The sequence below is a fragment of the Montipora capricornis genome, chromosome 9, assembly GCF_036669925.1.
Source record: "Montipora capricornis isolate CH-2021 chromosome 9, ASM3666992v2, whole genome shotgun sequence".
Classification (NCBI taxonomy): Eukaryota; Metazoa; Cnidaria; class Anthozoa; order Scleractinia; family Acroporidae; genus Montipora; species Montipora capricornis.
The window spans coordinates 36,691,468-36,706,466 of record NC_090891.1 but is presented as its reverse complement, the minus strand read 5'-3'; the positions used below and the strand labels follow the sequence as shown (position 1 = coordinate 36,706,466).

Here is a 14,999-nt window from a genome sequence, read left to right as displayed (position 1 = left end):
GACATTAAATAATTTTTAGCGCTAAGTTATACCTAGTATTAGTCGTTTTAACATTTACATCTTCTAATTCTTGTAATTTTTAACATTTATATATTTTGTAATTCATACACGCCATGTCTGAAAACCAGCTTGCTAAGCCATTTACCGTGTTTTAAATAAAGTTGATTGATTGAGTTACCTATGAGAAAAGTGCCATTGCGTGAGAAATGCTCGTTTCGGCGTGAGAGCGTGAGATTGCAAAGAAATGCGTGATACTCACGCTCAATGCTTGAGACTTGAGAGCTCTGGTTTAGCACAACAGCTAATTTTACTAATTGACAAGTCAAGCTCAAGAGTAGTAAATTCGCTTACTCGACTGCAATTTCATAGTCAAACAATTATCGCTCTATTTCTCTTAGCTTTACGGTGTTTTTGATTTAATTTTCTCTTCTTCTCCTTCCTCGACTTCTCTAGAGACTTTCTTCGCATAAATTTCTCAAATGTCGTCGCCTCTTCTCTCGTGCTCGTTTCTGCTCTTTAATCTTTATCCCGTTGCTCTTCACTAATATGATTTCCCACCAGAAAAACGCAGGCTGCCAAAGCTGTCCCGAACACTCCACTCCCCAGAGGCTGTTCTGTCTCGCCACGTCCACCCCGACAGTCTGTACGGACGGGTGTACGCTGACGTCATAACCAAAATTTCTCGCATGGATAGATATCCTTAAAAATCTTACCCATGGTGCTCCGCTGGCGCACTTGCGCCTGAGCTTCGCCATTATGGTATTTTTGAAAGAGGCCAATGTGGTTTTATAAAATAATTAGGATGCTACGCGCACTCTCATTGGTCAATAGCTTTGTTTAGATGAGAGAATGGAAACACGGCTGTGACATCAGACAAATTTTGATTGGTTATGTGTTGTCCGACGCGCGTTTTGATTGGTTGGTAGGAAATATGAACGTGTATCAAGAAAATGTGTTTCAATCAAAAAGTTAAAAAAAAACCTCAGCATTTTCCTTCATCTGTCGAATTATCTTTGAAAAATATTTTATAAAAGCAACAGAGGACTTTTTTCCGTGTTTCCATAGCCTCATCTAAACGTTCGGAAGAGTTGGGGGAATTCTCGACAGTTATGCAAACGCTCGAATAACGGTCACCGGTTTGCATAACTGTCTCGAATCCTTCCAACTCTTCCTCCTCTATTGCTTAATTTTTATTGCGTGGTATACACTGATTGAAGACGTTGAAGAACAACCAGTTTGTAGTCAAACTTAGTATAGGGACTTTAAGATAGTGGACAACGGTAGGCTGGGACGGTTGGATGCGTATACCGGAGACTTGGGACGAGTACGGCAGAAAGGCGCGAAAATTTTTAACTTAAGATTCGGCCAACAACATGGCTATCGCTACTGTATGCATGTGATGGATGAAGAACCTTCGCTGATCCACAGCATCAGGAACTTCTTATGCAACACCCAAGGACAGAGAAAAATCTCTGACTCCGGTGGGAATCGAACCCACGACCTCCGGATCCCTCCGGATTAGATCACCGTTGCTCTACCGACTGAGCTACAAGGCCAGACGGAAGCACGCCGTGGGAGTTTGAGGACAAATCGGCTCGGCCCAAGCCATGCACACAGTAGCGATGGCCTCATTTGAGTTCTTTCCATATATACATACACTCGCTACTTAGGACAACACGCACTTGCACTTAGTACTTGGCTTGGGCCGAGCCGACTTGTCCTCAAACTCCCACGGGCTGCTCCCGTCTGGCCTTGTAGCTCAGTCGGTAGAGCAACGGTGATCTACGTAATCCGGAGGTCGTGGGTTCGATTCCCACCCGGGTCAGAGATTTTTCTCTGTCTTTGGGTGTTGCATAAGAAGTTCCTGATGCTGTGGTTTTTCATCCATCACATGCACACAGTAGCGATGGCCTCACTTGAGTTCTTTCCATATATACATACACGCTACTTAGGACAACACGCACTTGCTTTTAAATTAAGTTGAACTATCGCCGAAAGTGAAGATCGAATGAAAACATGAAAGAAGGGGTGAGCTTTTAGAGAAAACAAAATTCAATACATTCAAGAGAGACGGCGGACCTTTCCGAACTCCCCCTTGATAAATTAAGAAATTTTCGTGTAAGAAAGAAAGAGGGCCGTCCTTTGGACCGTTTAAAAGATAATCAACAAGCTTTTGAGTTAGGCAGAGGACGAAGAAAATAACTGAATAAGGGTAGAGTAACGGCAGGCCGTAGCTGCAGAAAAAAACGGATCACGCTGAAAGTCGTCACCAGCAAAATCACATTACGTACCAATCCCGGGAAATTGGCAGCAACCATCAATTTGTGTACTTGTGTCTTTAGCCCATCTTCATTCCCGATAATCGACAGTTTTTAGATACGAGGAAGATATGCAAACGTCTTCCTTAACTGCGAAGGAAGTTACTTCTCACTTGTTTACCGGTGGTTGGCAAATAATGCCGAAGTAAATGTCGTGTTGTTTGATTACCAATATTGCCCTCTTATGTTTCTTTAATAGTTAACCACGTGATACCCTGGAAATTCCCGAAAAGACTTAGTGAACCTTTGCTTCAAACGTTTGAATGAAGGGTTCCAAGACGTTTTTAAAGAAACGGTGTTGCTGCCTCGGTGGCAGGTTAAGTGTCAGATACAGTCACTTTTAATTTCAACACGGATCATTTTTTTTCCTTTTCTTTCTCATCAATGGCATTACAGCGTGGATCTGACTCAATTTAAGATTGAGTTTCCTTTCCGTACTACGCTCAATTTGATACTTGTGACTTTTTAGCTTGAAGAAAAACATAAATCCTCACAATCCTGATGTAGTAAATGGACTTACAATCAGAGAACAATTTCAACAGATCCATAATATTAATTACTACCAAGTTACCAGATATTTGAGTGAGAACCATCGGCTGCGCAAGGCAAAATTGGAGCATTCCACGAGGAAGCAGCCGCCAGCGGGTCGAATCAGACCGCAACAGGCCTTCCTTTTTTTCCGTAGTTTGTTAAAGGATTGTCGGTCCACAATATCTTTTTGTTGCAACGCCTGAATTTTGGCAGCAATTTCAAACAAGTAAACTTAAAAAAAAAGACAAGGGTCTCGGTTAATTTCGTTTAACAACGACAACGTCGATGAAAAACGTGCGAGAGCTTTTATTTCATCATTTACTCAACGTTTAATTATAATTTTAGACTCCAGATTTAATGGCTATCATCTAACATGATGTATTGTTGAAGTCTAAACATTTGAATGAAATGATGATAACATTGAACTCATTTTATTACATCCATTTTGGCATCCGCACGATATTTTGGAAAACACTCCAAAAGAATGTAGGGGGTAGAAAAGTCAACATTTCATTAATCCTATAATCACTGAGCCTGAGGCGAATAATTGTTTTAGGATAAATACACAGGTGATTATTTCAAAAAAGAGAAAAAAAAAAAGATTTCAACGCGAAATCATCTTCACTTACAGTGGCAAAACGACTACTGGCAGCCATTTTGTCTGTTTAGGTGATTATCGGCTGATAATCCGAGATAGCGAGCCAATGACAGCGCGCGATTTTGTATAATCACATATGTATTTATACTAATTATACATATTGGCGGCTTCCGAGCAGTTTGATTGGTCAAAGGTAGAAAAACATATTGCTCAACACGCTGCGGTCGACCTTCCCCGAGATAAAACTCAATTAAAGAAAAACTGCAATAGGTGCTGGCGATGAAATGTTTGCATTGATGAAGTATTGATCGTAAATTAATTAATGTTATGCTAACACAAAATGCACCATTAAATTTTACTCATTTATTTTTATCAAGCCCAACTATCACATAAAGAATTCTGTAACGACTCCTTAATATTGTTTTGTATTATTTTATGCTTAGCTGAATCGTTGTCAGTACCAGCTGTCCCCTGGGTGTGAAACTATAAAACTAGATATGCAAGGAAGAAGAAAGAAAGTTGCTACTTCTTAAAGGCGAATCTGCTTAAAAGTAGCAAGATTTATTCATTGGCTAATTCCAGAATTCTACGTTATAACTAGGCTGAACTCGATATCATTCTGAAGAAGTTTAACGTGAGTTTCACAAAACAAACAAACAACGTTCTTATCTCCAAGATGTGTCGATCATTTCTATCAACTCTTCTTCAGCAAAGAGAACCGTATAGGCTGAAATTCAGCATTTCCTTGTTAAGGGCCCACTGACGTATTTTTTGGGGTGCGTTGTTAAGGATGTAATGGTTAAGTAATTTGAGAGAATTTGGCATTATTTTGGTCAGTTTGCAACTTCTGTAAGCCAATGACCCTAAATATGACGTCATCATACCACGCCCATGGTCACGTGACCAATACAAGAAAACTCTCAATTTGTCGCCGTGCTACGCAATTTTAGTATTTAATCGATGGTTTGATAATTTATATTCGTTTTTGCATCCAGCCAAGCATGGCTTTCTTTTTATTTTGAAAAAATGTTCCTTTTAAAGACATAAACGATACTGAAATGCCCATAACTTTTTCAAAAAAGATGATTTTAAAAAATCAATGCTTAGCTATATTCTGTATTTGGGGGTGAAACGTGCCATGTAAAAAAAATTAATTCAATTTAAAACCGCCGGAAATTTAGCTTTTTCTCAAACCGGAAGTCAGTTCGTTTACGCATGCGCAGTTGATCTGAGAACGAGCGCTAGGAAGGGCGAGGAAAAACCTTCGATGGAAAGAGCAGTTTGTGCGGTGACTTTTGCTTGTGAGTGGGTTTTCTTGTCAGCTAATGATATGATGTCGTCAGTTACCGGAAGTGACTTTTCACTTCCTTAGCAACGCGCGAAAAATCCGTCTGTGGGCCCTTAAGGCTATTTTTGTCTACTCCTAAATGTCCTTGTGAATGCTCATAGTCATTATGAAGGCTCAATTATTTGCTTTAAGTCAAGTCGGCGCTATATATAATTGCTTAAGGGCGGTTAGTTTGCCTCGAAAAGCACTACGTACATTAATTATGGACTGTATGATTCTCACTGGCGAAGCAAGTATACTCAAAGATAACGTATGCAAGCTCATAATTACTTTTTGTTATCTCAGAAAACGCGTCTGCGTATTTTTTTTTAATGTACACATGCTTGCGACGATAGCGAGAATTGTTTGGCTCCTCCAGCCACATCGGTTATTTCTGATAACAAATGGGTCTTTTATAGCTCAATTATAAAGCATCCGACCTAGTAATCAGAAGGTCGCAGGTTCGACTCGTGCGAAGAAACACTTGGATTTTTTCCGAATATCCCCCAGTCAATATCAAAAAAATAAATCTCTTCGTTTGATTTCATTTCACAGCGGTTAACATCTAACTCATCACTTTCAATACAAAGATATTGTTGATTTGTTGTGGTTGGTCGCCTTGAGAGGAAGTAAATGACTTCCAAATTGATAAGTAAAAGAAAAACGATTGAGAAAAGCTAAAGAAAAAACAGAGATCAAAAATAAAATCCTTGTCATTTTAAACCGTGACAATGATGCTTCCGTTTCTTCCACAGAACAATCCAGCGGGAAAGAAGTTGAAGAACAGGAATGTTACTTGCAAGGCACGTCGGTTAAACTGGACTGAACCACTGCACAAAAAAGGTGACTTTGTTTAAATAATACCGCCGGTATGTCTGAAAACTCCACGGCAGCTTCTCCAACCAACAACTCATCAAACGACACCACGATAGTAGATTGCAGCGCTCATTCGGAACCGGAGAAGGCCTTTAAAGTTACAGCCTATTGCATCATTATCCTGGTCTCTGTAATTGGAAATGTACTTATCATCTTCGTCTTTTCGAAACACAAGCCACTTCGAGTTTCAATCAATTATTTCGTGGTCAACATGGCTTTCTCTGACCTTTTCAGTCCCTTCACAGTCATGCCATTTCAAATAGCAAGCATCCTTAAGGGTTCCGAGGCCTTTCTCGCAGACAGCCCATTAGCACTTGGCAATGCCTTATGCAAGCTTATCTTCTTCCTCCCTGACGTTTCTGTGTGTGTTTCAATCCAAAGCCTTCTCCTATTGTCAATCGACAGGTTTATTGCTGTCGTCTTTCCACTGAAAGCAAAACTGATATCGTCGAAAATGCGCATAGGAGGCATCGTGTGCACATGGATTGTGGCAATATCTGTTCATGCTCCATACTTTTACACCTTGAGGTTAGTCTATGATGAAACTTCACAGTCTCACACATGCAAGCACGACTGGGGTCAAAGCACTCATAGCAGTTACATTACGGGCACGTTCATCACTTTCTTTTTGGCACCAGTTTGCATCTTGGCTATCGCTTACAGCACCATAGCATGGACAATAAATCGAAGACACCATGAAACGAAAAAGCTGTCCACAAATAGCAGCGGTCGGAGCTATCAAAAGACCAGGCAGGTTATTGGGTTGTCACTTGCCATATTGGCTGCCTTCATCATTTGCATTGGGCCCATGTTTGTTCTGACGTTTGTGATCATTTTTGTGTGGAACTGGGAGACGCCGTCTACATGCGCATTTCGAAACATTGAATTCGTTGCTCACTTCCTTTTGCATTCTTGGCCTGCCATCAATCCATGCAGCTGCTTTGCTTTTGGCAAAAAATACCAAAATGCTTTGCACCATACATTCAAGGGGCTATTCCGCAATGTCACCTTCAGACATAACTGACTTGGAAGGGGCGCTAGAAGTTTAAGCTCTCTTCGTGTTACCTTCTCCAAAGTTATTAAAGAATGAAAGAGGAATAACAAGCACAGAAGTAAAGAGGGAAACAACACAGAGACAGGACACAAACGATCTGTATAAAAATAGTTTTTCAAGACAGTAGCATTGTTATAAAACCGAATCTTAACGTAAAACCATTTCTGTCTGAAGTGAGTGTTTGCGGTGCATACAAATAGCAAAACTTCAATGTTCAAGTTTTCTTTAATTTACCTGTTATGAGATTACAAACATGAGTAAGTATTTATACTTCCTACTCTTGGCCAGGCGTTTATAAATACGTTGGCAAACTTCGTGGGTATAATTCCAAAACGTTTGTTTTATATATACTTACTACGAAGAAATAATCAGAAGTAATTTACAAGAAAAATACCTCAGCCTCTCCTTTAATTTGGCGTTCTCAATAGCATATTTTACCAAAATGGTTGTTTGTTGTTTCATTTGAAATTGACGCAAACTAGAAATGCTGAATAGAGAACTCTTCAAACCTTAAGTGACCCCTTACCTGACGAAAACATCGCCTCCGAGAAAGGATCGTCGGGAACCGCATCGATAGCACGGTTGTTGTAGTTTTGTGAAACCACTTGGCGTCTCAGCAATCATCATCATCATCATCATCATCATCATCATCATCATCATCATCATCATCATCAACATTGATATTGCCGTCACAGTTTTGTTGTTCCATCGAATTGCTCACCCTATGTAAAGGAATCCGGCTGGCCCTTAGTCCTGTTCCGGGACTCTCTCTTACCCCGCCCTGAAAATGGGCCTGGAACCCAGGCGGGAAAAGAGAGAGTCCTGTACTACAGTAGTAGAACTCTTCAAACCTTAAGTGAGCCCTTACCTGACGAAAACATCGCCTCCAAGGATCAAAGTAATGGAACAAAACGTCTTCGGCCGCCATTTTGTTTGTTATTTTCGCTCCCTCACGTGTCAAAACTGGGCACAAGCAAATTATCAACCAATCAGACAAAAGTCCCCCTTGCTTGTGAAGTGAGTGTTTGTGATGTATACAAATAGGAAAACGTCAATTTTCAAGTTTTCTTAATTTACCGATTATGAGATTACAATTATACTTCCTAGTCTTGTCCAGGCGTTTATAAATACGTTGACAAAATTCGTGTGTGTAATTCCAAAACTTTTGTTTTATATTTAGTTATACTACGAAGAAATAATCAGAAGTTATTTAGGGACTCGTCAAAAAGTATAGGGGAGGGGAAGGGGGGGGGGGGGTGGGCTGGAGCAATTGGAAATGCGGCAGATAAGAAACACATGACCCACCCCTTACTTTTAGCACAAAACTATTTGACCCACCGCTAAATGAAGGCGGAAACTTACATGACCCACCCCCTGATAAAAGAATTTTTGGTATATAATCAGTTATACCACATTTGTATATGAAGTTGTGGTGGTGTTGATTTACGGTTAGGTTTGTTTCTTAACCAGATACAAAAGCATGTAAAACTAACGAGAATATTATTTAACTCTTTTAGCTTTTGTAAGCCATGTTTAATTAGTGACTTGTTATGTTATTATTTAAAGTTTTTCATGCTAGTGCCATCAAATTATGTGTTGCGAAGTTTGCTCAATGGCACATTGCTGTCACTGTCACTCGAACTGTTTATAGAGGCAAGTTTTGCAAGAGGGATATCGTCTTCATCTGAGCTTCATCTGAGATTTCTTTTTTTTTCTCATTTTAATTTCGGTTTAACAGTTGTATTTTACGAACAAAGATAAAATTGTACGTCGTTAAAGCTGCAATGCTTTGAATTTATTGTTAGCTATTTCAACAGAATCAAGCCCTCGATCATGAAAAAATATATATATTTAACAATGTGCCTATTCCTGTTTAAAATAGGATGACCCACCCCCCCTCCCCAATGGGTCGCTGACAATCGAACGACCCACCCCTTGCTAAGGGCTCAAAAACTGATGACCTACCCCCTTTCTGCTCCGGCCCACCCTCCCCTATATACTTTTCGACCAGTCCCTTAAAAGAAAAATACCCTGGCCTCTCCTTAAATTTGGCGTTCTCAAGAGCTACCAAAATGGTTGTTTCTTGTTTCATGTGAAATTGACACAAACTAGAAATGCTGAATAGAGAACTCTTCAAACCTTAAGTGAGTCCTTACCTGACGAAAACATCGCTTCCGAGGATCGTCGGGAACCGCATCGATAGCACGGTTGTTGTAGTTTTGTGAAACCACTTGCCGCCTCAGCGATCATAAACATCATCATCATCATCATCAAGATTGCTATTGTCGTCACAGTTTTGTTGTTGTTCCATTGAATTGCTCGAATCCCGCTGGTCCTCGGTTTCCAGATCGCAGCTCGTGGATTTCCGGGATCCCGAGTTGTGGATTCCGTATTTCAAAGTCACGGGTTGGGCCAAAAATGTATGGAATAATAATAATAATAATAAGAAGAAGAAGAAGAAGAAGAAGAAGAAGAAGAAGAAGAAGAAGAAGAAGAAGAAGAAGAAGAGGAAGAACAAGAAGAAGAACAAGAAGAACAAGAAGAACAAGAAGAAGAAGAAAGTCACAATAATACCTATCGTGATTGGTGCTCTTGGAAGCACATCAAAAGGTGCAAAGACCTGGTTTGGCAAGCTCGATGTACCTGACTTCCTTGAATTGGAAGTGTACAATTATCGGCCATTCTTGGAACTGCTCACCTGTTGCAGAAAGTGTTGTGTCCCTAAGCTAAGGGGAGTTGCTGAAACACAATAAACATTACCCAGTAGAACACCCGATAACTGGAGACAATCGAATAATAATAATAATAATAATAATAATAATAATAATAATAATAATAATAGTAATAATAATATATTATCTTATATTGAGCATTTTCAACAGTAATTGATCAATGGGCATTACAATGAGGTCGAATAAGCAAAATACCATAAATATGCTACGAGATAAAAATACCTAATGTTACATTAATTCAACTTAATAATTATATTAAAGTTCAAAAAAACAGATTACAATATACCATATAGAACAAAATATAAATCACGTAATTGAAAGGAAAGATTGAATAAAATATAGGAATATGCATTGCTAAAACGACGCTACTCAAAATGACGTTTAAAAGTGTTAATTTCAGAAATAGAGCAGATTTCACGTGGCAGCATATTCCACAGTTTTGAAGCGGCAGAAATAAATACTCCTTCTTGGGCGGTCGAGAGTTTTTCGGCATTTCAATCCAAATACCTACATAGGGCCGCCAGAAAATCACAATGAATGATTTTCCTCACACTCAATAGACCCTTCCACGGTTTTTTACCGCCATCTTGTATGGGGGAAACACAGTTAAATTTACAGTAAATGTAATGGGATTTTGGCCGACTTTGAACCGCTGTAGCGCCGCTAAAAAGAGCCAGATTTCCGGCTTTTGCCGTTACGGTTAATAGTTTTAATGATATCATTCATTCAACAGAAAATAAGGCCATCGAGGAAGGTATGACGTCGTAAATTCGAATAATGAATCTGCTCATGTTACTTCTAATTTCGCGGCAATTTGCCGTGATGATTTTAGAAGGGTTTTTGTGGAATCTTAAAAAATTCGTTTATGGTTGTTGTATCCTGAATCTGTTCTTTATATTTCATGAAAATAATCTCAGCATAAATGTCTTTTAAAAGACACTATCACTGTGGAAATCTGTCTCTTTTTAGCGGCGCTACAGCGGTTCAAAGTCGGTCAAAATCTCATACATTTACGTAAATTCTGCATTGTTTGCCCCCCGATCCAGATGGCGCCGAAAACCGTGGAAGGGTCTATTGGCTTACCGTCAAAACAATGGGAAAGGAATGTGCACGTGGTTCCAATGGGAGCGACCGTTCCTTCGGCTAAGTATCAGGCGATATTCCAAGCGATTTCGCAGGATAATTGCTTAATAAAAGGGGAAAAAATGAGCTAGAGAAACCCCTTGACTCCCATGATTGATCATGATCAGTATTTAAATTCTCCCCTCAACTTCAATACATTAAAACTTTTTAAGGATTAAACCACTGCAAAAACCGTGTACGATCAAAACTTGCTCTACGTTGGATCAAAATAGATCGTGACCACACCATAAAAAACTTTAAAATAGAAAATATCCTGCAAAGGTTGGTCAAGACAACGTGAACATAGGCGTTGTTGCTTGCAATATTTCGGCTGGCCAACACCAGCCTTCTTCAGGTTTATTGAATGGATAAATGCTAGTAACAAGATCTTTATATTTACCGGAAATGACATAAAAATGCTACGTGATGTGTTATAAAAACGGAAATGCATAAAAAAGAGGAGAGAATAATACATGATAACAAGATGAAAAAAACAAAAGAAAATTAAAAGGTAGCTAAACTAAATTACATTTCATCTCTTCTGTTAAGGCCTGCAGGCTCCAGTGTTTTTCCTCTATGTATGAGGAATGCCTCACGAGCCTTTCTGATGGAGTCACGACTAGTGTGTAGTTGTTCGAGTGGTATAAGGATCATGTGATCCTCCGCGTGACCACTGGTCAGGAAGTGTCGTGAAACCGCAGTGGGGGTATAACTACAAAAGGGGCTTATAATAGGTCGCCTATGTTCATTAAAGCGGTCTTTAAGACGACGTTTGGTCTCTCCGATGTACTGAAGATTACATTTAGTGCACTGAATCATGTAAATTACATTAGGGGTTTCACAAGTAATATGTGATTTGATTTTGAAGGTTTGTCCAGTACTATAAAAAGTATATTGATTACGGCCATCCTCAATAAAAGGACAGGCGGTGCAACTAGTTTTATTGCACCGAAACGAGCCGGATGGAGACCTAGATTGGTCGGTGTTAGTAGGTTCCGGCAATTTAGCTCTAACTAGAATGTCACTAATGTTTTTACAACGCCGGTAGGCTACTAAAGGGAGATTAGTAAAAACATTTTTACAGCGACCAGATGAATAAAGCACGTTTGAGTGTTTGTGAATTATACGGGATATGTTAGGTAAAGCGGGGTTATAGGTAATGACGAACGGAACAGTATCTGTCTGTTGTTTAGGTTTGGGTTTAAGAGCGTCGTTCCGGGAAATGTCAGAAGCACGTCGTATCTGGGTTTTAAGGAAATTAAGTTCGTAACCTCGGTTGACGAGGTAGTCCATAAGTTCCTTACAGCGTTGTTTGTAAGTGTCATTGTCGGAGCATATGCGTCGAAGGCGAAGTGCAAGGCTATATGGAATGGAACGTTTAGTGTGGGTGGGGTGGCATGAGGAGATGAGTAAATATTGATGTTTGTCAGTGGGTTTAGTGTAAAGATCGGTTTCTATGAGACCATCCTTGAGTGAGACCATCACATCAAGGAATGAAATATTTGTGAGGGAATGCGAACAAGTGAATTTAATGGTGGGATGAAGGTTATTGAGATAATCGACAAATACTTTCAGTTTATCTGAACCTTCAGTCCAAATAACGAAAATATCGTCCAGAAATCTGAGCCATGTATGAGGTAGATACAGTGCGTTAGTGAGCGCGTCCTGTTCGAATTTGGCAAGAAAAAGGTTGGCAAATGAAGGAGCCATTTTGGTGCCCATAGCAGTACCGTGTTTTTGTAGGTAGTGTTTGTTGTTAAATGTGAAATTGTTCATGTTGAGGATGATCTGTATGAGGTCGCAAAGAGTTTCCGTGGGGATGTCCTTATCGTTGCGTTTGCGAAGGAAAAAGCGGCAAGCCTCAATACCTTCACTGTGAGGGATGTTGGTATAAAGAGAAGTGACGTCAAGCGTGACTAGTATGGCATTGTCGGGAAGTGTGTTGATTGTGTTCAAGTTGGCAAGTTTGTTAAGGAAATCAGTAGTGTCTTTAACGTCAGACGGAACAGTGTGAACTAATGGTTTTAGGTAGTAGTCAACAAACTGAGAGATACGTTCTGTGGGGTGGTTGTTAGAAGAAACTATGGGTCGTCCAGGATTGTTTACTTTGTGGATTTTGGGGAGTATGTAGAAGCGTCCAGGTCTGGGGTCGTTTTGTACAAGGTACTGTTTTGTTTTTACGTCAATAAGTTTGTTGTTGAACATGCGTTTAACGTATTCAGCAACTCTTTTTTGTATCATGGCAGTCTTGTCCTTTCCTTGTTGTTCCCAACCTGGAACCCAACCTCATGGAACCCAACCTGGTTCCCAACCTCATGGTTGTTGTAACCCAACCTTCTACGAACAACAAGGAAAGGACAAGACTGCCATGATACAAAAAAGAGTTGCTGAATACGTTAAACGCATGTTCAACAACAAACTTATTGACGTAAAAACAAAACAGTACCTTGTACAAAACGACCCCAGACCTGGACGCTTCTACATACTCCCCAAAATCCACAAAGTAAACAATCCTGGACGACCCATAGTTTCTTCTAACAACCACCCCACAGAACGTATCTCTCAGTTTGTTGACTACTACCTAAAACCATTAGTTCACACTGTTCCGTCTGACGTTAAAGACACTACTGATTTCCTTAACAAACTTGCCAACTTGAACACAATCAACACACTTCCCGACAATGCCATACTAGTCACGCTTGACGTCACTTCTCTTTATACCAACATCCCTCACAGTGAAGGTATTGAGGCTTGCCGCTTTTTCCTTCGCAAACGCAACGATAAGGACATCCCCACGGAAACTCTTTGCGACCTCATACAGATCATCCTCAACATGAACAATTTCACATTTAACAACAAACACTACCTACAAAAACACGGTACTGCTATGGGCACCAAAATGGCTCCTTCATTTGCCAACCTTTTTCTTGCCAAATTCGAACAGGACGCGCTCACTAACGCACTGTATCTACCTCATACATGGCTCAGATTTCTGGACGATATTTTCGTTATTTGGACTGAAGGTTCAGATAAACTGAAAGTATTTGTCGATTATCTCAATAACCTTCATCCCACCATTAAATTCACTTGTTCGCATTCCCTCACAAATATTTCATTCCTTGATGTGATGGTCTCACTCAAGGATGGTCTCATAGAAACCGATCTTTACACTAAACCCACTGACAAACATCAATATTTACTCATCTCCTCATGCCACCCCACCCACACTAAACGTTCCATTCCATATAGCCTTGCACTTCGCCTTCGACGCATATGCTCCGACAATGACACTTACAAACAACGCTGTAAGGAACTTATGGACTACCTCGTCAACCGAGGTTACGAACTTAATTTCCTTAAAACCCAGATACGACGTGCTTCTGACATTTCCCGGAACGACGCTCTTAAACCCAAACCTAAACAACAGACAGATACTGTTCCGTTCGTCATTACCTATAACCCCGCTTTACCTAACATATCCCGTATAATTCACAAACACTCAAACGTGCTTTATTCATCTGGTCGCTGTAAAAATGTTTTTACTAATCTCCCTTTAGTAGCCTACCGGCGTTGTAAAAACATTAGTGACATTCTAGTTAGAGCTAAATTGCCGGAACCTACTAACACCGACCAATCTAGGTCTCCATCCGGCTCGTTTCGGTGCAATAAAACTAGTTGCACCGCCTGTCCTTTTATTGAGGATGGCCGTAATCAATATACTTTTTATAGTACTGGACAAACCTTCAAAATCAAATCACATATTACTTGTGAAACCCCTAATGTAATTTACATGATTCAGTGCACTAAATGTAATCTTCAGTACATCGGAGAGACCAAACGTTGTCTTAAAGACCGCTTTAATGAACATAGGCGACCTATTATAAGCCCCTTTTGTAGTTATACCCCCACTGCGGTTTCACGACACTTCCTGACCAGTGGTCACGCGGAGGATCACATGATCCTTATACCACTCGAACAACTACACACTAGTCGTGACTCCATCAGAAAGGCTCGTGAGGCATTCCTCATACACAGAGGAAAAACACTGGAGCCTGCAGGCCTTAACAGAAGAGATGAAATGTAATTTAGTTTAGCTACCTTTTAATTTTCTTTTGTTTTTTTCATCTTGTTATCATGTATTATTCTCTCCTCTTTTTTATGCATTTCCGTTTTTATAACACATCACGTAGCATTTTTATGTCATTTCCGGTAAATATAAAGATCTTGTTACTAGCATTTATCCATTCAATAAACCTGAAGAAGGCTGGTGTTGGCCAGCCGAAATATTGCAAGCAACAACGCCTATGTTCACGTTGTCTTGACCAACCTTTGCAGGATATTTTCAATACATTGTCAGGTAGACATCTATTAAGAATGAACGTTGTTATCAGCTTAAGGATGTGATCCTGATATAACACCAAATTCTCATGACATTCCAACG

The 14,999-nt window shown here is 40.0% G+C and overlaps 1 protein-coding gene and 1 long non-coding RNA gene across 10 annotated transcripts in view; one reads left to right on the top strand and one right to left on the bottom strand.

The window, feature by feature from the left end:
• Nucleotides 1–9,512, bottom strand: part of LOC138017894 (uncharacterized) — a 35,027-nt gene extending 25,515 nt beyond the window's left edge. The window contains exon 1 of the long non-coding RNA XR_011125950.1: nt 9,325–9,512. This is a non-coding gene — a long non-coding RNA (uncharacterized lncRNA). The remainder of the gene's footprint in view (nt 1–9,324) is intronic.
• LOC138017887 (neuropeptide Y receptor type 1-like) overlaps nt 1–14,999 on the top strand; it is a 63,326-nt gene that overhangs the window by 16,851 nt on the left and 31,476 nt on the right. For 6 of the 9 annotated variants that reach the window (XM_068864893.1, XM_068864890.1, XM_068864892.1 and 3 more), the window contains one exon: nt 5,530–7,095. The exons of 2 other annotated variants lie outside the window; for them this stretch is intronic. In XM_068864893.1, the coding sequence (XP_068720994.1) occupies nt 5,646–6,674 (1,029 nt within the window). In that variant the 5' untranslated portion in view covers nt 5,530–5,645 and the 3' untranslated portion in view covers nt 6,675–7,095. Of the gene's footprint in view, nt 1–3,890; nt 4,082–5,529; nt 7,096–14,999 lie in introns of those variants that run through there. One more of the 9 variants, XM_068864891.1, reaches the window with a different exon arrangement.